This window comes from Pogona vitticeps, chromosome 15, assembly GCF_051106095.1.
Source record: "Pogona vitticeps strain Pit_001003342236 chromosome 15, PviZW2.1, whole genome shotgun sequence".
In the NCBI taxonomy this organism is placed as follows: domain Eukaryota; kingdom Metazoa; phylum Chordata; class Lepidosauria; order Squamata; family Agamidae; genus Pogona; species Pogona vitticeps.
Window position 1 is genome coordinate 1,144,968 of NC_135797.1, and position 25,242 is coordinate 1,170,209.

The 25,242-nt window shown below is 53.7% G+C and overlaps 1 protein-coding gene across 1 annotated transcript in view; it reads right to left on the bottom strand.

Annotated features, from left to right (window-relative positions):
• LOC110081456 (putative PIP5K1A and PSMD4-like protein) overlaps window positions 1-25,242 on the bottom strand; it is a 39,953-nt gene that overhangs the window by 13,876 nt on the left and 835 nt on the right. Inside the window, exons 2-13 of the mRNA XM_078382213.1 lie at window positions 16,279-16,316; window positions 14,611-14,697; window positions 9,798-9,928; window positions 9,016-9,133; window positions 8,627-8,779; window positions 7,712-8,011; window positions 6,996-7,201; window positions 6,417-6,500; window positions 4,954-5,002; window positions 3,888-3,972; window positions 2,931-3,068; window positions 2,007-2,136 (exon numbers count right to left, since the gene is read on the bottom strand). Coding sequence (XP_078238339.1) covers window positions 2,007-2,136; window positions 2,931-3,068; window positions 3,888-3,972; window positions 4,954-5,002; window positions 6,417-6,500; window positions 6,996-7,201; window positions 7,712-8,011; window positions 8,627-8,779; window positions 9,016-9,133; window positions 9,798-9,928; window positions 14,611-14,697; window positions 16,279-16,316 — 1,519 coding nt within the window. The remainder of the gene's footprint in view (window positions 1-2,006; window positions 2,137-2,930; window positions 3,069-3,887; window positions 3,973-4,953; window positions 5,003-6,416; window positions 6,501-6,995; window positions 7,202-7,711; window positions 8,012-8,626; window positions 8,780-9,015; window positions 9,134-9,797; window positions 9,929-14,610; window positions 14,698-16,278; window positions 16,317-25,242) is intronic.

The following is a 25,242-nucleotide window of genomic DNA, read 5'->3' on the forward strand; positions in this document are numbered from 1 at the left end:
TGGCGGCCCTCCAGACGTCTTTGGCGTGTCCTTCCCTCTTCCCCCCCCCAACCACCCAGCAGGACGGTGGGAGCTGGTGGTCCAGCAGCTTTGGAGGGCCATCCGTGGAGGCCGTGAGGTATTTCCCTAGAAGACCTCCCACTTCCAAGACAACTGGAACTCAGAGGCTGCCTGTTGCAAAAGCGCAGTAGGCCAGAGAGGCATTTGGCCCCACCGCTCCCCTCCTCCTCTTTGCTTCTGCCCCCCCTTTTCGCAATGAACAGACACTCCAAGAAGCTTCCCTCCTGTGGTCCTTCTTCTTCTCACCCAAAGGGAAGGAGACACTGATTTCCAACAGGCCAGGCCTTCAACGTTCAAGCACACTGACTGAAAACGCTGTGTATTCAGCAGCTGCAGTCCTTTCCTAAATCGAAGGACTGAAGCCGAACCGGGTGGATGCAGACATCAAGACGGCTAATCCAGGAGGGACTGGGGTGTGTGTGTGTGTCTGAAAATTAAAGATCAGAGCAGGCCAGGGAGAACGGCCGACTCCTCCCTCCCAGATTACATAAAGGGGAGAATTGTTTTTTCTCATCTTTCTGGCACTCAGCCTGTCAGGAGGACTTGGCCTTCGCGGGAGGCTAAGATGCCCTTCTGCACTCAAAAGGCAGTGGAGTTAGCTGAACAGCGCCGACGTCTGCGGAATGACATGATGCCACTATTTCTTTAAAACCACCAGCAGGTGGCAATTCTTAAAAGAGACACGGGAGTGGATTCACCCGGTGTGCTCAGGTGTGCTCCTGGATTTGGCTCCCTCCAAAGGGCAAATTCGCACTCGGGTGCAAGAGCCCTGGGCGCAAGAGGCCGGACGCGCGGCCACCGCAGGAGCGCTAGAGAGACCGCCTCGGCTAAGAAGGGGCGGCCGCCCTCTGCGGTGGCCCGAGAGGGGCCGAGGAAGCCGGCAGGGCCTCGCCCGTCCCTCCAGGAGCCAAGTGGGGAAAGAGCCCGGCCCGTTTCTGAAAGGGGTTCCCCCCCCAGGGAAGCGGGAACGCCCTCCCCGCTGACATCACCCGGTCTGCCTGTGGCACAACGTCCGTCGGACGAGCCCGCGGAGTGCAAGGCAAACTCCTAGGCGGCTGGAGGTGCTCGCTCAGGGTGGGGCTGGCCCTGATCGCTCGCCAGGAAACCAATCTTGAGGGCTGAAAACCAAGAAAGGGGGGCGCCCAAGGAAATGGGGGGCGGCGGGGGGGGGAAGCCAGACAGCGTTCCCTTTCCCACCCCAGAGAATTAGTCACACACACCCCCGTCACACACACTCCCTCTGGGGAGAAAGGCTGGAGGCATGCCGAGGCGGAGCACGGCGCTTCAAGGTTCCCCCGCTAACAGGCCCACGCAGGCCCAGGGCCCCCCCGACCCCCCCGGCGGGTGTCCAGGCAAGCTTCTGCGGTTTTCAGTTGAGCTTCAAGGTTCAGGACACAGACGTCGCCTTCAGCCTGTGTGGCCCCCTCCAAACCCTACCCTGGGGCCCAGCCGGGACAGTAAAAGCCACCCAGAGGTGTGATCTCTAGTGGAAGTTACTCGGCGACCGAAGCATTTGTTGCCACCTGTCCCTGGTGGCCAGGTAAGCGCAGACGGAGAGACAGACCTGGGAATTGGAGGCGATTCCCTCTTCCGAGGGTCACCCGGGAGCTTCCCAAGAACAGGAGCAACATTTAAACTCAGAGAAGAGGGAAACCTTGGCCCTCAGCGGGCTCATATGTCATAAATGCTTTGGAAAATGCCACATTTGGGCGTGTGTTGAACAAACATTAGGCATTAATTTCTAATGACTGCTGGCCACTTTGGAGAAAGTGAGATGTTTTTAAGCAAAATAAAAATTCTCCTCCCTCCGGCCACGGCCAAGCCTCTGGGGAGCCTTGCTTTCAGAGAGTCACGCACGTTCCCAAATGGGCACCGAACAAGCAGTCAACAACATGGGCATCCACACGGGCGACGCACGGCCAGGCTGGGGGGGGGGGGACACTCACCTGTTGGCTGGTGAATTGTGGCCTCTGCTCCCCAGGGAAGAGGTGGACAAGGTGGTGGCGGCCGAGTCACTGTTGGCTTCCTCGGCGGGGGGAGTCCGGGGCAGGAGGTCAGGGCGGCCCAGCTGGGAACCTGGGAGGAAGAGGAGGGAGTAAGCGGTCCTCCGGCACACGCAGTCCGCGGCTGTCGGACAAGGGGGCTGAGCCCAAGCTCCTCCCAGAGGCCACTCCCTCAACCACCCATACCAGAAGCCCCGAGAAAGAGGCGCCAGGGGCGCCCCTTGCCCTCCCCTCCCCCCTCTGCAGTGCAGCGACACATGGACAAAGCTGAAGGGAAAGCTGTCGTGTCGTCCCCAGCCCGGGCTCCTCCTTTTCCAAGCTTCAGCCCAGCCCCTGCCGGGGGTGGTGGTGGTGGTGGTGGGGCCTCTCTCGGATGAGCACGGCGTCCTTCGACATGACAAACAACTCTATGCTGGGGAAACCCCTGGATTTGCCTGATGCAAGAGGCACAGCTGGATTCGCCCCTCAGGGCCCAGCCCAGCCCTCAGATAAGCAGCAGGTGGGCTGAGCCCTTCACCCACGGCCAATTCCTGCACGTGTTCCCAAGCAGATCCCTCCCGCGCACCTGTCCCTCCGCCCTCCCGGCGTCTTCGACCGGGCCCCCTCCCCGTCCCACAGGCGGAGGACACCACCTCCCGACGGAGTGACCCCTCATATGAGACCAGACGCCCAAACTCGGACATTTCAGGAAATTTCAGCCCCTTTCCTTTGGGCTGCTTCTGGGTCCGCCCGGAGGGGCTGGTGGGCAGGGGTCCCTCGGATAGGCTGAGCCACCCCTCCCCAAAGGGTAGCTGCCGCCGCTCCCCCTTTCTTTATCCTGGGGAGGGGCCCCCACCCAGGCCCCTTGCCAGCCAGCCAGGCACCCACCCGGCTCCACGTCTGCCTCCATGGTGACCTGCACTTTGGTTTCGCACAGCCCTTGCGCCTGGGATGGGGCTCCGCCTTGGCACGACCGTCGAGGAGGTCCTGCCCCAGACCGGCTCTTTTTTGAAGGAGAAGATTTTACTTGAAAGAAAAGCACACAAGCCAAAAATTACATCGCGGGCCAGCCTTTTCTCGTCCAGGAAGCTAAATGCTCAACGATTCACAGGTACAGATGCCGCAGGTCTTTTGTCAGGTTATCAAAAAAGAACCTCCTCGAGACCATCCAAAAAGGGGAACGGAACAGCCCCCACCAACGGCAAACCAGGTGCCGGAAACCTTCGATTTTCTTTTCTGAAGTTTAGCTCTGCAGTGGGTGGCTTCTGGCTCTCTGACTACAAATCCCATCATCCCTCTCCATCAGCACTGCCAGGAAGAGCTGATGGGATTTGAACACCAACACTATCCAGGAAGACCTCAAACGGCCACCCCAGTTGACTCCCAACGCCAGCAATGGGATCAGGAGATTCAGGACAGCAGCCTGGCTCATGGGCGGCCCTCCTTGCCCCCCCCCGAGGGAGGGAGGAAGAAAGGATGGATGGATGGATGGAAGGGAGGCAGCCCTGCCACCACCACCCCAAGTTCAGCTGAGCAAGAATCCTTCTGGGCCACTTTGGCCAGCATCCTCTTTTTTTGGGGGGGGGGGACAGCACATTTAGAAGTGAGGGACTGGGGGGGGGTTGGGGGGAAGAGGACAGGTTTTTGCCCTAATGCTTCCCCCTCCTCCCACAATCCCTATCTCTTGATTAATGTGTAGGTGAAAAATCTCCAAGCGTGAAAGCTGGGGGGGGGAGGGAGAACATACTTTTTTTTTTTTTTCGCTAAAGTGCCTATATCCTTGTGTCTGTAATTCATTCAGCTCCAGACAGTGACCACTGAGATAACACCCACAGATTAACTTACAAGGAATCTTCTTAAAGACCATGTTGCACATGAATCGCTGGAACCTTTCGGCGTAGAAGCTGGGCCTATGCACTGACACCGTGTCCTGCGAACAACGACACAAAGGCCAGAGTCACCCCGAGAAGGAATCGCCAGGCGGAAAGTCAGGACGATGCCTCTCGGACGCCACATCAAAGAGACAGGTGTTCCTCCCAGCCGTGGCTGCCGATTTCTTGCCTCCTCTGAGACCTTCTGAACCTTGTCCTGATCCTGGAGGACGTGACAGGCATTTCGTCCCCCCCCCCTTTTAAGGGTACCCACAGGTCTCCCTCGTCTGCCTCTCTTTCGACTAGAGGGGAGCTTGAACTTGAAGGGGAAGGTCGTCCATCCTCCACCCAGGGACCCAGAGAGCCCCCCCCCCGGTCGGTTCAGGTTCCCTAAGATGCAAGTCAATAGAGCAGAATCCCTCACGACTGTCTTGGGAGAAAAGGGCCATCTGGTCTCCTAAAAAGAAGGACCACCAAGTGTGCTGAGCGTCGCTCTGGGTGGAGGACGGACGTGGTGGGTCCAAGCTGCCTTTCCCCCTCATTTCAAGAGGTTTTTCACTCTTAGAAACGGAAGCTGCCTCCCCAGCTCTTCCCCCACCTGGTCCAATGCAGCGGCTGCCCAGTGCCCCAGAGAAACAGGAGCCCCACCCAACGCCCTGCCCAGCCGTCCCTCTGCTGGGAACATTCCCGGATTCGCTAGCTCTGGTCCGGGCAGGCAGCTGCCCTCCTTTTTGTGGGGGTTTTCAAACCGATGCTGGAGGGCCCTCTTTTCTGGGATGCTCTGAACTCCTCCACCAGGCCAGGTGTCCGGTCCAGTGACCTCTGGGGTCTCTGCCAACTCTGTACCTCTTGGCCCATCAACCACCGCAAAGAGGAGGCAACGCCTTGCTTCTGCAACGTCCCTCCTCCTCCTCCTCCCCTCCTTCCTTCCTTCTCTCTCCCTCCCTCCCTCCCAGGCTCCTTCCCTCCCTCCTGGAAAGCTAAAGACATAAAAAACCGCAGAAGGAAGACAAGAAGAGGCAGCGACTTTGAAGGCTCACCCCGTCGTGAACAAGCGCTTTCCACGAATGCTCCAGCTTCTTAATGAACCTGGAAAAGATTTGAAAGGTGGGCCCATGTCAACGCCCCACGCAGATTTTAAAATGAATTCAGTTTAGGGATTGGGGAGAAGCAGCTGTAAGGGCTCTTTCAAAGCAAGGCTGTCCAGGATACCCCCCAGGGAAACCGAGCCCGGCCGCCCCGGCCTCTTTTCAAGAGCTGTCAGGACGGCAAGTCTGTCTCGTTGCAAAGGACCTTGCGAGTGAGCGTTCCCCTTCTGTTTTTCATTTCCAAACAGCTGCTACTCTTAGTTCCCTAAATAGCTGACAAAATAAAGAGCTGTCGCTTCCAAGTAGCTTCACCCCCTTGAGACCAACCTGTGGTTTCCCTCTGGTCTCTTTCCAAAGGCATGTATTGAATACGCAGCAGCCACACGAAACACCGGCCTCACTCAGAGGTTAAATTCACTCCAATCCCCACTCTGGGTCCGGCTGGCTGTCCTGGCATCCCAGAAACCTTAACCCCCCCCCCCAAACCCCAGATCCCCTCCCCTCCGTGTAATGGCTGAACCTATTAATCAGGACCTGGCCTGGAGGGTCGCTTGAGGGTCCCTCTCGTTCTCACCCTGTGCAGGGTTCAAAAAGCTGCTCTGAACTCTTGCGCCAAACCCTCCATCACCCTGAGCAGGAAGTAAACACCCTCGGTGCATCATGGGCGCCATCGGATCCTCCCATCCTGTCATGTGACCGTGCGCGGATTAAGCCGAGTGAGGTGACAAACCTTCCCACGGCTTCTAAGCCTCCTCAGCCACCTTCCAGGTTATAAAGTTACGCAAGACTACACAGAAGAGGATGTCACCAATCAGGGTTTCTGTAATCCTGACAGTCTGTTTGAAAACCCAGAGAGGGCACGGTGGCCCTTCCAAGACTAGCACGCTTCCTTTGGCACCCGCGTTCGTGGCTTCCAGAGCCGCTCCGTCCGGGGCAATGAAAGCGTCGCCTCGGAAGGCATTCACGGACACACGAGGCTTGGACGGAAAGGGAACCAAAGGATCTTTGTCACAAAGCACTGAGTCCAACCCCAGAAACCCCAGCTGTGTGATTGGGTAACGGTGGCCACCTCTGAACGGCTTTAAAAGGGGATCCAGTAAACCGGAGGGGGAGGAGCATCCCAGGGGCTACCCCAAGCCCTCCTTTCCTCCCACTCCCAGGGCCGGCCGGCCTGTGCGCACAACGGGTTTCTGGAGAAACACGGGGCGAAGAGCGGAGGGCCTTCAGGGACGGTCAATGGGCTTCCCCCCAGTGTCGGCTAGTCAGCCATTTCAGGGAAGACCCGACAGGGGTTCCACCAGCCCTTGAACCGAAGGACAAATGAAAGGGGAATCGTCACAAGCTGCTCCCTCTTGCAAAGCGGCACACAAGCAGAAGAGGAAGAAAACAGACGCCAGGCTGAAAAGGTCTCTCACCTGTACGACTGGAGGACGTCGATGATCCCCACGTACAAGAGAAGCCGCTCCCCCTTGGCGTTCCGTGCTGGGATCCCCCCCATCCTAGTAAAAAAAGTTGAGGAGAGAAGGACAGAAGGTGAACCGACTGGGGCCCCTGCAAGCCCAAAGGCCTCCGGATTACCAGGGATCCTCTGGGATCCACCCCTGATGCAGGGAGAGTCCCAGCCTGGGAGGGTGCCTCAGGCAGGGCTCACAGCAAGAAGCCAGCAAACAGCCCGTTCTGGGAAAGGATTTCAAAGACCCCCCCCCCTTCACCGTGGGGCACTATGAGAAGTGACAAATACACAGAGGACCTTCCTGCAGACCGTCCGGGTCTGGAGGGCAGGACTCTGCTTTCAAGGCACTGTTTTGAGGGGTCCACAGGGACAAAACAGAGTTTGGAGAACTCGCTTCTTGGCCTGTGGGTGCCGGAGTCCCACGGGGCGCCCCCCCCCAGCATGGCCAGGCCCGCTCTGGGATTCCTGGGCCTGCAGCCCTGCCTCCCTCCCAGTCCTGGACTCCCCGGCAGGCCTTCTGCTCCGAGGGCCGCTGACTTACTGGTCGTCCGTCTCGATGGTTCCCCCTCGCCGGGCCTCCCCCTGGATGGACTCCATGGCGGTCGAGTAGAGGGCCTTCTGGGCCGCCGGCCGCCGGGTGTCCGCCTGGGAGGCCCCATCCACCACGGCGCGCTCCCGCTGAGCCTGGTCCAGATTGTGGATCGCCACCAGCAAGCTGTAATCCATGATTTTGAAACTCTGCAACACCTGGGAGCGGTTTCGGGTGGAGAAAAGGAAGAAGTAAGAGGAGGAACACCCAAGGGCGAAGCCATGGGAATCTGCTGTCGAGGTCTGGCTAGGCAAGGCCAATCCCTTTAGGCAGCTCTGCTCTTTCCAAGCCAAGCGGTCCAATGTTTCAGTTTCAAGCTGAGGCCAACCCAGCCTCTGAGGCATTCGCTCCCTTCCACGGACAGAGTGTGCTGGGCCTGGCCTCTGGCTTGCCCTTCAATGCCCAGCCCCAGCCCTGCCCCCTAACAGCCATGGGGCTCTGAAGGAGTGGGGGGCTGATGCTGCGGCTGCCCGGGGGGGGGGAGGAGGCACCTCTTAAACCAAGGCAGCTGCCTCACTCCAGCTAATGGCAGGGCCCACACAGCCTCTGCCTTTGAGGGGAACCACAAGACCCCCCCTGTACCCCCCCTTCAGGGTGAGCAGAAGGGGCCCCTCCCTTGTTCCCTCTGTGCCCACACGCCGGGTGCTGCGGCCGGACCTTGCACCTACCAAGCAGTCCCTCTGCAAGGTCTTGCACAAGGCATTGTACATGTCGGCATCCAGGAAGAGGCCGTCAGAAATGTCCTGCATGAAGTCCAGGTCCTTGTAGGTTGGGAAGACCTTTTCGCGCTCCTTCGGCGAGGCCCGGCGCTTGTAGGTCGAGCCCTTGAGGTCGTACTTCAGGTGCATGCGGACCGAGCGGGGCAGCAGGTTGTTCATCACCACGATCCGGATGTTCTTGCCTCCCGCTTGGACGCAGTAGAGGCCGTAGAACTTGGGCAAGAGCGTTCGGGGGTTTTGGTTCAAGTTCTGGGAGGGAGGAAAGGAAAGGAGACGGAAATCGTCAGGCGGAAATCCCCCGGCAGCTCCAGGGAAAAAGAAACAGGGAAGGAGAAGAACAGAGGGCTGAGAAGCAGAATGCCTTGAGTGTCCTCTCGCTTTGGGGGCAAACTTCCACCGGGCCACGACTGCTGGAATACCCCCGAACCCCCCCCTCCGCCAAGAGAGACACCTCTGTATGTACAGGCACGCTGCTAATATCTTTATTGTTTACTCTCCATGGGTGGGCAGAGAAAATTAGGGAATGTTCAGGGTTATTCCTTGGAAGCCCAAAGGTCACAAATGTACAAAACGCAGCAGGTAGAGTCCACGGGAGGCCATGTGTCACAATGGACCGGAGGACACAGACATTGGAGGGGAGACGATTTTTAAACACTGCTATGAAATCCTGCGCCCTGCCTGTGGCTCCCTGGGGGCAAAAGGACCACCGGTTGAGTGTTCCTACTCTCCCCTTTCGGAGGGCTTGAGTTTTACTGCTGTTTTAAACTGTGCGTCCCACATCCTGACTCAACACTTTAAATGAAGATGGAGAATAACCCTGTGAGTAATCCGGCTCCCCCCACCCCGCTGCGCCCCTTGACTCACCATGTAATAACCAGGCAGCAGTTTCTGCAAAAATTCGGCTTCTTTGTGCTGAACCGTTTTGATGATAAATTCGTCGTCGCTAGAGACGTAGAAGATGGAGCCACTGGCCCCCGAGTTGGACAGCTCGATGAGGGGCTCACTGCAGAGGGAACACTGGCGGGGGGGGGGAAGGGAAGGAGACACAGGGAGAGAAAGGGTCATTGCAGGACGCCGGGTCACTCGGGAGGGGGGGCACAAACCCTTTCCCAAAGTGGGTGCTCTCCAGACATGTCCTCCCACTGTAACATCTCATCAGCCAGGACCTGAATGATCTCTAGAAGGGTCAATGCCTAAGAGTCCTGCAGGAGACAAGAACAGAGAGAGAGAGAAAGACTCCTGACCAAACTCACCAGGTAGTCATCCGGTCGGATCCCAAACAGTTCCCGGAAATAGCGGAAGGCCACCGGGGCGTACGTCTTGAAGCGGAAGTCATTGTAGTGATGGGCCGGCGTCAAGTTGCTGCCTTCACTAAAGAATAATAATAATTTAAAAAAGAAAGTAAGCACTGCTTTGCCCGTGCTGCGAAACAGGTCACGTGTGAGAGGGAGGGAGGGAGGGAGGGGGCCACTTTGGGTGGGTCCCAGGGAATGCTCTCCACACAGACCAAGCCAATGGTGCATGCGCACGCGTGCGCACACACAAAACACACGGGTGCACAAGAATCCATCGCTACCGTCTCCTGCAACTTCATGCAACGAACAGAGGAGCAGGCAAAGCAGATTGGCTACATTTAAGGACCTCAGACCAGGGAGGAACAGCGATCAGCTTCCAGGCCCTCTGATCCCAACACAGCAGGGCCAGGGAAACTGCCCAGGGGGGCTCTATGAGCACTTCCCGTCTGCCAGACAGTCTGCCTCTGAAACCCCCCCCCCGGGGCTGGCGGAAAGGCACAGAGAGTGTCCTTGGTCTCAGAAACTGAGAAGAAGGCGCACCCCTGCCCTCCCCATATACACCGTAAAGCTGCCCATGGTCTGGACCGAACCCGGGAGTTAGAGGGGCTCCTGATCTAATCCAGACCCCTGAAGGCATGTTATTTATCACAGGTGCGGACATGGAAGTTGGCCAATGACAGGTCCACAGATTAAAGACAAAGGAGCAAAGAGGAAACCAGCCAAGGAATGTCTGTACTCACCCTGGGAAAAAGATGCTTTCTACCACATAGAAATCTTGCATGAGGACATCTCGCTCAGGCTTGGTGCTCAGGCTCCCCACCGTGTGGGTGATCCCAAGCTGGATGGCTCCTTTCAGGGCGGAGGATGTCGTCTGAAGGGGAGAGAGAGAGGAGACCAGGAGCCAGGGTTAATGGGGCAGGAGGCTGGGGGGGGCGTAAAGGGGGGGATCTGGAAGATGGCCGTTTACTGCCAACGCCTTCCCATCGCACAGCAAACAGACCACATGTTGTTCCATGCCAAACAACATCCGAGCTTAGAAATGCTACTCAAAAAAAAAAAAAAAAAAAACCCTTATGACTCCTAGGATCCTGCAGCCAGCAAAGCCCCCAGCATCTCCCTTTCGCGTCACGGCCACAGGGGACACCGGCGGAAGGGTTCTGGAAACTGCCCCCTGAGAAAGGTGCTTTTCTCTAGGCTGCTCTGGAAAGGACCTGAACACCCACTCTGATTTCTACACCTACATCACACTGCTCAGTGAGTACGATGGCAACAGACGGAAGGCTTCTGTCAACTGCCTAAGGAAGGCTTTTGAGATGCAAAGTACAGAAGATGCACAGAAACAAACACACAGAGTCAGAGAGAACACAAGCTGCGTAAAGACGCATTTGCTGACATTTACATCGGATTCCACACAGGGTCCAAACAGATTCTCTTTCACATCTATCCCAAATCATTGTTTCCTCTTCAAAAAAGGGGAACCAGGTACTTTTTTGGGCTGCTGACAGTCTCTTGAGAGCGTCACAAACAGCCGCGTATCAGTCTGTTAGAAGATGTCTCAGAAGCCAGCGTGGGGGCTGAGCTGTCACTAAGATGAAAGGGGGTGCCGATCTTTGGTCCTGGACAACTCCTCTGCACCCAATTCGGGGAGTTTTCATCCAAAGTGCACCAAGCGGGGTGCCTCTACTGAGGATCAAATAACTATTACTATTTTTAAAATCAGGAGCCTGCCTTTTTATGCTTCCCAGATCGCTTCTAGAGGCTGGACGGGACAATGGAATCGACTAGAAGGGAAAAGAGAGGAAAAAAAAGCCAACAACGGTTCTGAAGCCTGGATGTCTAAAGCCTGAAGGGGTGCCCAGGACAGAGGCGACCAAGGGCCCCTCCTTTCCTCCCTTGGAGGCTGCTGGAACAAACGAACCAACCGAGGATGACCAGGCCACCTCCTTTGAAACAGGGAAAAGCGGAGCAACTGCCCCCCCCCGCCCCCGTCTGTCTTGAGCAAAGAGATGCAGGACAGGGGCTCTCGCTTCCAAGCTCAGCACCACCCTCTGCACTTGGGCCGGGAGGGGGGGCCCTTCTCCTCTGGCGTTTCAACACGGCAAGGAAATTCTAGGGCTCGGCCCACCCTGGGAGGAGACGGTCCGTCTCCACGGGCAGATTTCAAGACACACAAAGCGCACCTGCTCAGAAAAGCTGGGAACTCGACGCATGCCTAGGCGAGGAGCAGCAAGGACACAGAAACTATGCCTAAGCCCGGCTCAGCTGGCACCCGGGGAGGGTGCGTCCCGGCAAGGCAGCCTCCCGGCGCCTCCTGGCAGGAGCCACGCTCTTCTCCCGGGCCCTCCTCAAAGCCTCCCTGAATAATCCTCTGCAAGCACCGTCTCCTGGGGTTCAAGTACCGTCTAGCCCAGCGACTGGTTTCCAGGGGCCATTCAGCCAATGCCTCCGGAAGGAACAGCTGGGAGGCGACGGGTTGCCTTCGCTCGCTGTGCCAGGCGACCCGCCTCCGTCTGCAACCGGTCCAGGCAGCTATCGAGGCTGCTGAAACCTGCCTTCCCCAAATGCACGCAGGCCCTTTCTTCGAAGCTTGTGACACACACAACCACCACCACCACCCCCGATTTTGTCAGGCCAGAACTCCCATGATCCACTAGCCAAGCTGACCAAGGACCATGGGAACTGTGGTCCGACAGTACCTGCAAAGTGGTGAATCGCCCCACCCCAGCTCCTTGTGCTCACTGTTGGGGGGTGGGTGGGCGCAAGGGCATATCTTCAGCTCAGTTCAGTTGGGTGTGGAAGCAGGTAAGATAACCATGGTCTTTTAGAAAAAGAGAGAGAAGAAGAAGAAGGAGAAGAATCAACCTTTGCCCTTGGTCTGGATGCTTAGAGACGATGCTTACTTTCCAGGAGGTCAAGAAAAGGAGGTCTCTTCCGGAGCTTGGTTTAAAACAGTTCTTGGAAGCTTGGCTTCACTTGCCTAACTCTTTTCCACTCCCTCTCTGGAAGAGAAAACAACCGCCCTCGTCTCTCCCTTCCCTTCCCTTCTCCTCGTCACCTACAGAAGACGGCTCACTTCAAAGCCAGGGGGGAAATCCCCGCCCTCCTTCCATCCCACATTGCCTTTCCTGCTTTCCCTGACACAAACTCCCCCGAGCCACCGGATCTGGCCTTTAGGATCCCTCTGGTCATCTCTGGCATCCTGGGAGTTTCCTGGCCATTCTCTCAAAAAGGACCACGGGGGGGGGGGGGGGGAGGTCGAGCTCCCTGCCTGCCTCTGAAAGTACAGACCCAAGATGGCAGAAGCAGGCCCGCCTTAAGGGATTCACCCAGGCAAGGCTTTAATTACCAGGTTAGGCTGGGCTGCTTGTCCTTTGGTGGGGCGGGAAGAGCGCGCGGCTAGGCGAGGCACAACACGGAGCTGAGTGGAATCCAGCACCGTGTACCAAAGACGACATGGCGCTGAGAACCAAAAGACTTTTTTTAAAATGAAAGGCACAGTCATGGGGCTGGCGGGATATCCGAGGGAGGGCCCGGGGGGGGGGGCTGCTGGCATGTTCTCTGGGCCACCAGACAGGAGGCCAGGTGGCTATGGGGGCTGAGAGACCGTGGGCATCTTAGTAATGGTTAAAAAAAAGAAGCCTTCACCCTGCGGGGATATACATCCGACTTTGGTCTCCCTCCCTCGGAATCCTCCTTTTCTGCGAAGGTTTCTTTTGCCCCAGAACCTTGTTCCTTTCTGTGTATCGCTAAAATGCTTCCCCGTCCTCTAACCAGCCTTCCTTTCCTTTCCCTTCCGTCCCTTTCTCTCTTGTGCTAAATTCTAGTGCGAGCTCCTCCACCACAAACGGCAATAACAACAACACGGTACGCACCAGAGCACCTCAGACAGGCTGGCTGCTGCTGCTCTCTCTCAGGCGGCCCCTTTTGCCCAGATCTGCAAAACGGGGGATGGCAACAACCCTGAGGCCTCCACGGGTTCGTGGCAAGGAGCCCCACGCCAATACCTGAGGGCCTGCAATTGGGCTCAACGGCCGTGCTAGCAGGGACTTGTTCAGAGCCGCAAAACAAGCGAGTGAACCGAGCGATGGGGAGAATCTGGAGCAGGGCTAGGCAGGAGAGAAGCCCAGATCTCTTGGCTCATCTCTGGGTGAATAAGCTGCGGGAAGCTGCGTTCTGCCAGGTCTGAATTTTAGGGTGGAAGAACTCAGAATACTTTGGGTTCGTTTTTCATGACAGGATCTTGAGGGTGGATCTTGAGGAGAGAGGAGAGGCCACAATCCTGAAGTCCACCCATTACTGATTTGTGCTTAGCCTGCAGCTCCCCGACAGAGAAAGAGAGAGAGAGAGAGAGAAAGAGAGAGCCACAGCTCTGCATGCACCGGAAAGCTGAGCTGGAGCCTCAGGAGTCGTTCGCCTGCTCCCAGAAAGGAAGGAGCTCAAGGAAAAGCAGAAGTCGCCCCATCCTGGCGGCAGGCGCTTCAGCGTCTACTCTGTAGACGTTCCAAAGTGACACATGGATGCAAGGTATGCAATGGTGTGGCAGAGGCACAAAAAAAATGAGCACCACAACAAGCCAAACCCAACAATTGCCCTGGGGCAAGGGAGGGGGCCGGCAAATACTCCAAACAATGCATGCAGAGGAAACAGGAAGAGCCTCTCTCTCTCTCTCAAAAAACATTTCTGGTGAAATTCCAAAGGGCTTTTCTGAAACTAGAGCGAAGTGGGGGGGGGCAGGAAGAGAGAAAAAGAAGAAAGGAGATAGAAACACTTCTCGTCCGGCTTTTGCCTGGCTTTTGGTGTCAAAGGGTAAGGACGGTCCTTCTGCCACCAACACCAGCAGGACGGTTGGGAGCGATACCAGCTTAAGGGCACAGGGAGGGGACCCGAGGCGAGCGCCTGAGCCTTCCCAAGAGCAGCCTCTCCAGCCAGCGCCGGCCTTGCCCGCTGCGGCCCAAATCGCCCCACAAGCCGACCCCTTTCCCGCTCCCCCATCGGGCCCAGGGGTCCCCAGCCCTTAAAGGCCGCCACACTTACATCGAGAGAGGGCCGTCGCAGGGAACGGATTGAAGTGGCATCCATTTCATCCGGGCACGGGAAACAGGCTCAGAGGCAAAGCAGACCAAAGCATAACTGCTGGACTCCAACCTAACTTGAGCCTTGGGGAATTCTGCCCTTCGCCACAAGGGTTAAGAAAAAAAGATACACAGCAACCCCCTGGGGTTTTTCCTTCTTCCTCCTCTTTTAAAGCAAACCCCAATGCAATTCCAAATTAGAAACCTGCTTCCAGCAGAGACAGAAAAAATATACGAGGGGAAAAAAGGGGGCAAGGAAGAAAAGTCCCTCCTTTGGCCTTCAAGTCGCTGCAACCTGCCGGCAGGTGCCCGTCAAGAGAAATGGCTTGGGCCTTTTTATGCTGAGCCCGATGACTCAAGAGCTTGGGAATGCAGGGTGGAATCTCTGTCTGAGGAGGGAGGAGACACACACACACACACTCTCTCTCTCACACACACACACAAACACGGCAAGGGGGGGGAGATGCAAAATGGCTCCTACCTTTTTATAGGTGGTTTCGCCAGTGGAGTCCACCCCCCTGTGCCCTTTCTTTATTGTCTGTGATGAATAGCCAGAGGAACCCGGCACCTGGAATCGGGAGCAGAGGAATAAAAAGACAGATAGGTAGAAGTTAGGATAGTCTCATATGGTTCTCAGCTCCTCCTCCTCCTCCTCCTCCTCGGCTGACAGTGGGGCACCGAGGGGAAAACTAGAAGAGGCTCCATGTGAAGGAGAGGCTGCTATCGGCTGGCCCCTCGAGTGGAAAAGAAGAGAAAAGATGGACTCTCAACAGACACAGGCTCAGTTTTTCTTTTCAGGGGGGTGGGGGGGGCGCGGAGCAACCTACAGACTTGGTGCCTTAGAAACGAGAAGACAGGTCTGTGCCCCATTGGGTTAGGAAGGAGGTAATAACTGCTAGCTAGTCTTCTTGTCCTTGGCTGAAAAGGGATGCCGTGATACATCTGAGATCTTCTGTTGAGAAAAAGGTAACTGTGGCAAAACATTTTTCATTCCTGCACAAGAGCAAAAGACTGCCCCCTTTTTTCATTCAATCTCAAGGGAAAGAAAACCCAGCTTCTATGGATTTTTTTTTTTGCAAAAAAACCCTGCTCAAATGTTAAAAATGCCAACAACAACAACAACACCCAACCTCAAAACCTTCATCCTCTCCATCAGCAGAAAGATCCCTCTTTTTTGCAAGGATGAAATATACGGGCATTTACACTCTACAGGTTGCCACAAGGGAGAAAAGAAAGGAAGGGGAAAGAGAGGTGGAGGCCGGATCAACAGATGAAGACTGGTGTGTTCCTTTCAGTCCGAGGTTGCCTCCAAAGGCCTGTGAACTGACAACCGAGAGAAGAGCAAACGTCAGAGAGAGAGAGAGAGAGAGAGAGAGAAGAAAGAGGATTGGAGCCATCAGAAGGCAGAGAGAATGGCTCTGGCTACCCAGATTGAGATGGCACTACCGTAAAAATGCAAGTCGATAAATAGATACCACCACAGTGGGAAGGTCACAGCGTGTCGCGTCTAGTCGCACTGGCCACGTGACCACGGAAACTGTCTATGGACAAAAGCCAGCTCTACAGCTTAGAGATGAGGATGAGCACTGTGCCCTAGAATCAGACACGACTGGACTAAATTGTCAAGGGGAACCTTTACCTTTACCTAAGGCCACTGTGCCCAAGGGATCTTGGAAAAGGCTTGAGGAAACAGGTCCACACAGGCGAACGAAACACGGGAGACATTCTGACTGAGAACGGGAGCACCGGGCCAGCCTTCTCCACCTGATATTTCACAGAGATGCTGAACAGAAACACCCACTACCACCACCACGGCTTAGGCAGGACCTTCTGTGCATGAGGACTGTGCTCCACCCAGAGCAGAAGGCCCCCTGTTTTGAGAAGGATAAGACGGCCCTCCTAAACCCGGGCAAATTCATCCCCTTTCAAGCCCCAGGCCCACCGTCCGTTCAGAGGCAGAAGCTTCAGAGCCACAGACAAGAATCACAGCGTTGGACCAGAAGAAAATCCTCCCGTGGGCTTCGTGCATCCCAAGTTAGCAGGAAGCAGTAAGAAGGGACTACGGGAAACTGGGCGAGCTTAGGCAGCTTCTCATCTGTAGCAGTGGTTTCCTGGCTCTGTCTTGAGCAAACATAAAACTGCAACTTACCTCCAGTGATTTCTTAAATGTTGCTGTTCCTGGTGCCCCTGCCAGTGAGAAAGAAGACAAAAAGGAAGTCAGTGGAGGAAGAGAGAGAGACGGAGAACGACGGAGGTTAAGCAAGAAGGCCTTCGAGCTGCATCGCTCCAATTTTTACGTAGCTAAGAAGCCAACTCAGACACCCCAAGACAGTTCATTTCAAACCTCCTCAAGCAAGGAGGGGATATAAGGAAAAAAAGTTACTCTATATTTCGTCCTGACCTCCTGGAAGAAAGGGCAGGATCAATATTAAATGACAGAGTAAAAACTCCAAGGGAAAATTTGGCTACACTTTTATCTACCGAAGAAGACAGAGCCAAAAATGAACAGACAAGCAAACACACCAGTGCAGTCATTTCTGGCTCCCTCACAGCTAAGAAAAGAAAAATCGCCCTGGTCCCGGCAGCCATTCAACCTGACCTCTGTCAGTGACAGCAATCACACCATCATGCGGTGGACATTTTGGACAGCAGCCTGTCCAGCTCAGGCTCAACTGGATTCTGCGAATTCCTCGTGTTTTGTGTAAACCAAGAATCAGGCACACAGACTGCAGAGGGCTGAGTCACCCTTCCACCGGCCAACCTCCGCAGTCTCAGGAGACGTTCTGCTCTCCAAAGAGCAGTCGGGGCAAGTGGGAAGACGCTGGCTTTGTACCGGTTGCACACTTCAGGAGCCTGCATGCTCAGGCTGACAGCCTCGCCTCCGGAAAAGGCAGATCAGCCATGCAGCAGAACCAGACGCTCCTTTTCTCTCTTTCTTGTCTTCTGGAGGTCCATGTGGCCCCGAGAGGGTCACTGCAGGGGGGGGGAGAAAGAACTGCCCTCCCAAGATGCAAGAGTCCCCCATCCCTGCCCCCAGAATTATGGCCCTTCAACTCAGACGCTGTCAGAGGAAAGGCTGAGGTCACTCGCAGTCCAGCCCAGAACAAGATCTGAGGCCTGCCTCATACAATACTTTGCACATGCTCTTGGCACTGGTGAGAAGGGAAGCTACCTCTATAAAGAATCAAGCCCTCCTCAGCCTCCAGAAGCCCCGGGCAGTCGTTCTCAGCGAGGCTTGGGGCTGGGCATCCTGGGAGACGAAGGCAGTTGCCGCCCAGCACAACTGGGTGGAAGGAGGCGGCTGTGGGCCCTCAGCACAATGCCAGCCGCTCGGAGGGTTGTGACAGGCCCTGGCATTGGCTCCCAACCCACACTCTCCTCCTCCTCCTGCTGCTGCTGTTGCAGCTCATGCAGAGCTCCCAGGCAAAGGTGAATCCCCGCCTGACCCTTTGCCAAGCAGGCCCTGGCACGAAGGCTCCCTTTCGGGCAGCTGGCAGGGGAGCGCCTGATGTGGGGGAACGGGAACCATTTTGCCCAGGGCGGTGAGGAGAAACCGCCGAGCTCTGCTGCCCTTTGCTTTCCCCACACAGCAGCTTGGGCTGAGCCAAACAAGGCTAACTCCAAGGCCGGGAATGCAAGCAGCCTTCCGGGCCTCACTGCTCCCTCCATCCCTCACCCCGGACCACATCCATGGCCAACCCATGAATGGCCAAACTAGGGGACCTGTTTCCAAGGAGTGTGTTACCTGCCCAAGTCAGCCAGTAACCCTCCAGAACTAGCTCTGCTAACATATTACCATCCATTCACAAAATCCTTGTTTTGTAAAAAGGGCTTTTGTAAAGAAAAAAATATAGCCCTTCCACTTAAGGTGCCTGAACCCCATTCAATCTAGGGGAGAACAATCTCCATTCTTACCACCTTCCAGACTGCTGACTTTCTGTCCTCCCTGTTCTTTTAAAAAGTCAAGGCCAGAAAGGTACTAACTTGGCAAAGGCTGATGATTGCCCTTGCTCTGCAGACACTGAGCAGTGTGCGGGTGTTGATGTGTGTCCAGTAAGGGGATCTAGGCCAGCTCTGTTGCTGTCTGCTCTGGATTTTAATTGCAGAGAAAAATACAAAAAGGCCATCACCACCACCAGCGATACATATATGGATCTCACATACATGCCAGCCCTGTTCTCCTGTTGTCTATGCAATCGATCCTGAGTCCACCTCCACCTAGGCATGGGATCACATGAAACACTGCATGTGTGGATGGACAGCAGAAACCCCAGGATTCCAAGGGGGGCAGGCAGACACACACAGAGAGAGTGATCTCCTGCAAATTATGGACCATGAGTAGGGAGGTCTACCGCCAAAGAAAACAGCACCTCCTCGTGGTCAGCGTCACCAATGACCACCTTTTTTCAGTTTGCAAATTCCACAAACAGGAAGATTGTGAAAACGGCAGCCCAAATGGGAAGTCCTATTGATTAGGCAAACACAGGCTCAGAAATACCTCTTCTCAGACATGGTGGTACCATCTGTTTGCTTAGCAAATAGGGAAGCAAGCTCATTCTCCAAGGATCAACTCCCAGTAGCTTCATTAGCAAAACTGTTCTCTGCAGAAGGCTGCTTGGCCCCTTTTGTGCGATTCCAACCACAAAAGTAGACTATAATACCAATAAAGATCCCGGGTACAAATGCACGGAGGGAGCAGCTAAATAAATCCTTCAGACCTGCTTCAAGCCCCCCGTCTGGTTCAGGCTGGTTACATTCCAGCCCTCCCCTTCCTAGCCTCATCAAATACCCAAATATTCCTTAAGCAAAATGAAAACTGGCCAGCTGGCACAACATGCTAGCCCATCCTTCCGGCAAGGGGCAAATGGAAGTGTCTGATTGCAGCTCCTAAGCGGCTGGGGATTACTACCCAAGAGGACGTGAAAATCCACATCTTGGGGTTCAGAGAAGTACTGATGAAGAAGGGAGAAACCAGGGAGCCCTTTTCAGTTGTGTGGCTGGTTCTGTTTTCCTTCTCTTCTCTTTGTAACAGTTTTGTTTGGTTTCTCTGTCTTGTTTCCTTTTTTATTAGTAAGCTATTCTGTATGTTTGCAAAGCTCTTCTGCTACTGTTATCATAATGCACTTCCACACAGGAGGCGTCGGAATGGACGCTCCTGCTCCCGAATCCAGAGCAGTGGCAGAGATCCCGTTCTCTTCCCCAAGCCTTCCTCAAAAATGCAGGAGGGAGAGAATCCTGTCAGCCACATAGAGAGCGCCTGAACATTTCTATGAGAAACTACAAATGACTTGGCCTTTGTCCCCTGATCACGCTACTTGTTGGGAGCTTGGAAGTAAGGAAACAAGACGTAACTAAATTATTTGTTGGTTCATTTCTCTGTCAGGAAGAAAACTGGAGTGTAACAAAACTATATTTCAAAAGTAACATAACAGACTGGAAAGGAGTTACTTCAATGGTTTAAAAAAAGTGCAACCTCTCCTAGTTACTTTTAAATGAAACATTGTTCTCAAATGAATTTTTAAGGATGTATTGACAGGAATTTTTAAAGGTCTACATCATTCTCTTACAAATCCTAAAGGCTTCCGCTCTACAAGGGGACGAGCATCATAGATTACCTGTCTAAAATGTTCCCTTTTTTTCTAGACAGGATTTAACAAAACGCCACCAGCACTAAATCCCCAGAATCTAATAACTTAAAAGGCAAACACTCCAGTACAACTTTCTCACTTGTCAGAGACGCCTGTCACGTGACATCTAATTTAATGCAGCTGACAGCGATGCATCCTATGCAAAGGGGCAGTTGCATAAAAATAAAAAGCCAAAACATCAGCCACTACCAGCCCATTGACCGCTTCAGTGGTTCAGCGTAAAGGAAGCCAGCCCAAGCTGAGAGCGGGGGCTTCTTTGGAAAAAAACAGGCATGCAGTAAGTTTGCGAAAGCAGTTGAGTGCAACAACATTCATCCTGTTCCCACTAACTCCCAATAGCAAAGGGCTGCAAAGTTTCACTTTTTTAAAAAGAAAGCCAAGTTAAATGCACACAACTCCTCCACCAGCAAAGCTGTGTTATGTACAGGATGGTATGTCTACACAAACCGAGGAAGAGGCAACTCAATGACAGGGTTGGAAGTCCCCAGATAAGACAGAACTAAAACTTTCTAAGGCTACTAACATAAGGAGAGTCAACTGGAGCCCTGGGAAAAAAATCCGTTTCCCTCTTGACCCCTTTATGCACGAACCCCAAGAGGTTTGGGAAAAGCACTCCCTGATACAGGAAGGCGCCTCTATCAGTTCGCACAGATAAGCCACAAGGCTGGGAAAGTTGGACCAATGGCTTCTGTCTCAATGAGGTGCCCCTCCCTTCCTCCAAGGGTCTTCCTCTACTATTCTCTACACCTAAGGAGAGGCCACTGCGGAGCTGGAAAAGGTGCACAAAAAGGGCAACCCGGTCGATCCAGATCAAGTAGAGCAGCTCCTTGGCAAAAGGTGAACATTTGTGGGCCTCTTAGGGAGTTAAGGGGAGGCACGATATAGGTATGAAAAACCAGACCTGATGGAGAGAGTTTTCTCTTTTTCTCGTAATATTAGAACACAGTCAGGTCTTCCACTGAAGTCAAAAGGTGGGAGAATCAGGGCGGTGAAAAAGGAATTCTTTGCATACCTCAAGTTAAAACTGTGCAACTCCCGGCCAGAAACGTCATCATGACGATGGACAGCACTAAAAGCAGGCCTGCACAAATTCACCGAGGGAAGGGGGCCATCCATGGCTGCCCGTCAGAACGGCTCCATGTCACCTCCAGGATCTGTGGCAAGGATCCAGAGCGAGAGGAAGGGGCAGCTAGACGGCTGCTCTGCTCACAGTGGGAGACAGGCAGAGCGCGAAAGAGCCCCCGCGGGGCCGGATCCAGATTCAGGGCTCTTGTTCCACACCTTTGTGTCACAAGCATCCTCCCCCCCCTCCTCCTGTAAAATGGAGATAATGGCACCAGGATGGGTTTTCAGGGCGAGTGTTTCAAGCCCTGCCAAGATAAGTGTTTGTCTTCTAAACAGATAAACTTATTACCACCCCAGAGATGAGGAATACCACTGGTCAGACTCAAGGAGGGGAAACGCAGCCACTTCCGACAGGGGCCAGCCCTCCCTCCCTCCCCGCCACCCACCACCACACTGCCAATCCACTGTAGGCGCAAGGGAAAGGCTCTGCTCAACATCACACATACTTCCAGAAACATTTCAAAAGCCAAGGCTGTTTAGTTGCCAGTAACCGGCGAGCAGGGGCAACCCATGCTTGGTTTTACCCTTACATCTACGTCTCCGGGACGGCATCCCCGAACAGCAAAATAAGCTGAAGGCTACAGTGGAGAAAATTGGGGAGGCAGAAGGGAAAGAGAGAGAAAGCAATGAAGTTGTTTAAAAGGCAAAAGGAGGGTCTGAAAATTTGCCCCCTTCTGGGCAGATAAATTGCTTTAGCACCACAAGAGAAGCAATATAAAGAACACGATCCGAAGGAAAAAAGGTGAGAGACAATCCACCAAAAAAAGTGGAAGGCAAATTGAACTCCTTTATTTTCATAAGGGAATGAAATACCTGTGCTTCTGATATATTGTGTGTGTGTGTGTGTGTGTGTGTGTGTGTGTGTGTGTGTGTGTGTGTGTTTACATACACACACACACTCACAGCAACTCCCCCCACAAACCCTACTTTAAAACAACATGCTTATAAAGAAATGCCTCCAGTCCTTCATGGCCACAAGTGTAGTTCAGACTGTCATGCTGTTCAGCAGTTTCAGCATCTGGTTGGGAGTTCGAATCCCCACAGTGCCTCCTTGAGAGAGGCTGGACTCAATGATCCATAGGGTCCCTTCCAGCTCTGCAGTTCTAAGATAATGATAAGAAAATGTGTTGTTGCTGTTGTTTAGTCGTTTAGTCATGTGGTCCTGGATCTAAAAAAAAATGTATGTTTACCAAAATTTGTGCTAGGGTTCTAGAGAGCATTCTAGAGACTCAGGTTTCAGAAGCGGTAAGAAAGAGACACTGTGAACTTGTGTTTTTCCACTCTGGCCAATCTTGTTTTCCTTCAGAAGGACAGACCTGTTTGTCATAGTGCTTCCAAAAGGAGGGGGTCCAATTCACCACAGCCATGCTTCTTCCCCCACTGCCACTCCACCTGAACAGCCAGAGGAAAACAAAGACCAGAAGGCCAACTAGGCTGCTGCCCACCACAGAAAGTTTTTTTTTTAAAAAAAGCCTTGGGCAAAACGAGCACAAGAGTTCAAATCCTACCACAGACTAGGAAACATTTGGGGACAGAGCCAAGATTGTAGTTTCTATGCTAATCTCAGAGGGGTTCTAAAAAGGAGTTGGTGACTGGTAGGGGTCAGGGTTGTAAGAAACAGACTTTCAATCACTAAATGAAGATTTCTTTCATTCCACAGCTACAATTCTGTAACCTAAAATCTGGCCCTCTTCTTCAAATTAATCCAGGATTCTCACTACTCTGAAGCACTGCATTAAGTCATCATCAATCAAGGTAAATAGGTGTGTGGGAGGGGATATTAAATCCCTACTTCTCCCACTCACGTAGGGCGGGCGGAAGGATGGGAGAGACGTGCTGGCCAAAGCTTTTGCAGCTGACACGTCCAGCAACACAGCTGTAAGGAGGTTCAGAGGCCCACCAAATCCCTGTTTGGTAATCCCCCATGAGATGGGAAAGAAACTGGGTTATACGAGAGATAAGAGGCCTCTCTCTGTCTCTCGGGAACGATGGGCTCCCACCCATTGGAATCCGGCAACTCAGCATTTAGTGCTCGCCCACAATGCTATGGCAACGGCTACATCACCCTTCTTCTGAAAAGACAGATCACACACTCCGTGCTTCAGAAGAAGGGAATGACTTATAGACAGACACACACACACACACTCATCGCCCAACGCCACCAGGACAGGAAATCCAAACCCATGCAGAGGATGGAACCCAGCCTGCTTGTTTCCACTGAAGGGGCGCCATCTGGTCCCTGCTTCTCCACTTTGTTTTTCTTCATCCACCTCCCCACACCAGTGTTGTGCCTCCTTCCCTAGAAAATTCCAGATGGGTCCCGCCCAGCACCCCTATTTCTGCCCTCTTTCCTGCTAGGGATTCGGAAATCCCCAGTTTCCGTGGCACCTACCCACCCCCTCTCTGCAGACCAGTTACTCTCCCTTCCTTTGAAAACTGCCATTCACAAGGAACAAATGAAACCCTTCCCCAAGCACCTTCCCTTTGCCCCCAAACCCACTGCATGGTGGGTCCAACTCATTGATCCAAAACGTGAACAGCTTGTTGTTAGAAAGAAAAGGAAGAAAACAACATAGAATTTCCATTTCCAGAAAGGAAACTATGATTGCAAGACCCTCGTCCCCCACAGGCCACCAACAATTTCTGTCTCTCTACTTACACGGCCCTCTTCATCCCACACTTGGGGGTGTTTCCTTGTAACCAAAAGCAAGTATAGATAACAAGTATCTGAAAATGAATCCCCCCAATTTTATTTGATTTACACGCTACCTTTCTCAAATGGATGAGATTCAACACTGCTTTATAGTAGAAGTGGCAAATGCTAAAAGTTAAAGAAACATGCGGATTTTAAGAACTGTGTTTTATGTTTATCACCCCTCGCCCCTTCAAAGGCCCTCCTTCTTGCAAAACCTTCCCACACCTCTAGCCAAGAGGGCTCTGCCATTTCCTCCTTTTTGACAGGAAGGGGGGAAAAACGATTCCCCCTCTCCATCCAACCAGTCATAGACTCTTATCTCCTTCACATACAATCCTGCTGCCATCACATGTTCACTCTTCTCACAGCAAGCAGCTCACACATTCTCTGTTGCACAAATACACAAGAGGCCACCATATGCTCAGTAGGGATGCCTCATCCCACAACTGCTCCCATGCATGGTGAACACACATCCTCTAGCAAGCTGATCTCCTAAGGACCCAATACCACCAAATTCCAAGAACCTTCCCCCACAGAGGGAAGTTACTTCCTCCTTCCCATTAAAAAAAGGCACCTCCTCCCCTTTTAAATATAGCCAATATACAACCAAGATTGGGGAACCTGTGGCCTTTCAGATGCTAGCCTTCGACTCTCTATGACCCCTCCCACCACCTACTCAGATGATGGCTAATGGGTGCTGCAGTCCAGCGACATCTGGGAGCCGGCCCTTTGGCCAGGCACCACCGACAGCTCCATCTCACCTCCTGATGTTTGGGGGTTAGCCCCTCTCAGAGTAGACCCACTGAACCCTTGGGATTGGTTCAAGCCAAGACATTGGCAAAGTTTTTGTGGTTCAATGGGTTCAACACGTAGAATGCCATCAAACTTCAGTTTTGCTTCTGATTTAGTTAAGCCACTTTCAAAGGCATTCACCCCACTGGAATCATTGAAATAAAGGGGCGCCCCTGTCTTTTAGGGGTTCCCCCACGTCCGGGGTCAATGGCTCCTCAACCATGCCCTCTTTCAGCCCCTGCCCTCTGCCTGGAAAAAAACAAACAACCTCCATTCCACCCTCTCCCCTCAGGCCATCAACCTTCCTATAAGTAAGAGACTTACTTGGCCTGAAGTAACAGGATCCCCACCCTCGTCTCCCCTTCCCTCTAGGAAGTGGATGGGAAGAAAAACCTCTTTATCCTCAGTCCCACCTCACCTGCCCCATACAGGCCGCATTCACTCCCCCCCCCAAACTGAACACCCCATCTCCTTCCCCCATAAATATAACCCCCTCCACAGCCTTCACTGGGGGTGGTCTCCTTTCTCTTCTCCCATTCCCCCAACCCATAAGGTTCAGGACGGATCGGACCCTCCTGACCTTAGCTGACCGCAGACAAAAAAAAACATTGATCACCACCTTCAGATTGGGGGGGAGCCTCCCTCCTACACTCATAACAGTCTTATATCCTATACTGTATAAAGGAGACCATATTCTCCTGTTCCCCCCTTTTTTTCTTCCCCACAAAATGAGAACCCACATTTCTTTCCCCCCTTTTGAAAAAAGGAGTGTCTGATGTGACATCCCAAAAACACCCCCAAGATAAACGAGCAACCAGCCTTTCCCCCATTAAATCTGCCCTGAAAATACACA